Source organism: Daktulosphaira vitifoliae, unplaced genomic scaffold (genome assembly GCF_025091365.1).
Source record: "Daktulosphaira vitifoliae isolate Bord-2020 unplaced genomic scaffold, ASM2509136v1 Scaffold_4413, whole genome shotgun sequence".
NCBI classification, from domain to species: domain Eukaryota; kingdom Metazoa; phylum Arthropoda; class Insecta; order Hemiptera; family Phylloxeridae; genus Daktulosphaira; species Daktulosphaira vitifoliae.
In genome coordinates this window covers 1-918 of record NW_026103973.1, presented here as the reverse complement: position 1 = coordinate 918, position 918 = coordinate 1, and the positions used below count along the sequence as shown (strand labels likewise).

Below are 918 nucleotides of genomic sequence, written 5' to 3'. Positions count from 1 at the left end.
TTTTTTTTTGTCATACTTTTCAGGCTGATATATGGTCACTGGGTATTACTGCAATTGAGCTAGCTAAAGGTGAACCTCCTAATTCAGAGTTACATCCAATGCGTGTACTATTTCTCATTCCTAAAAATAACCCACCACAATTAACTGGAAACTATAGTAAAGCATTTAAAGAATTTGTTGAAGCATGTTTAAATAAAGATCCAGAAAATGTAAGGCATATTTCTGTTTGTCAAACTTAATTTTAACAATCATTATTTGTAATTTCATAGAGACCAACTGCCAAAGAGTTATTAAAATTTCCTTTTGTACGTAAAGCAAAAAAAAGTGCGTACTTAGTAGATTTAATTGATCGATATAAAAAATGGAAGTCACAGCGTGGAGGTCGAGGAGGTGGTGATAGTGATGATGATGACGACAGTGATGGTCCAGATGGTGGTGGAGGAGGAGGATCAGATGGATCTGATGCGTGAGTGTTATTTATTCTAGAAACTACTAGTAATATTATTTCAAATTTTAATATCACAATTTTTATTTAATTAACTATTTAATTTTAAAAATCTAGTTCAAGATATATAATATGAAATTATTACTTGTGCTAATATATAAAATAAAAAATTTTTTAAGTATATTGTTTAATTTTAATTCAAGATGTAAATGTGAATATAGAGATATTGCTCTCTCTGTATAAAATAAGTGATCTTTAAACCAACCTGGTCTATTGAATCAGAACAGCACTTATTACAGCCAGAAAAAAAATTTAGTCGTATACAGAAAATGGCTGCCATAGCCATTACTGGAGCATTAAGAACTACACCAACAGTTGCATTAGAGGCATTTATCAAATAACCTTATTTGCATCTAGCGATTAACGCTCACGCCATAGCCACAGCATAAAACATTCCATAACTTAGGTATCTG

The 918-nt window shown here is 31.2% G+C and overlaps 1 protein-coding gene across 1 annotated transcript; it reads left to right on the top strand.

Annotated features, from left to right (window-relative positions):
- The first annotated feature begins 21 nt into the window (after positions 1-21).
- Positions 22-490, top strand: LOC126910102 (serine/threonine-protein kinase 24-like). Its single transcript, XM_050692492.1, has 2 exons — positions 22-209; positions 270-490. Exons 1-2 carry the CDS (start codon positions 99-101, stop codon positions 468-470), a joined length of 312 nt encoding a protein of 103 aa, XP_050548449.1. The 5' UTR covers positions 22-98; the 3' UTR covers positions 471-490.
- Positions 491-918: the final 428 nt, after the last annotated feature.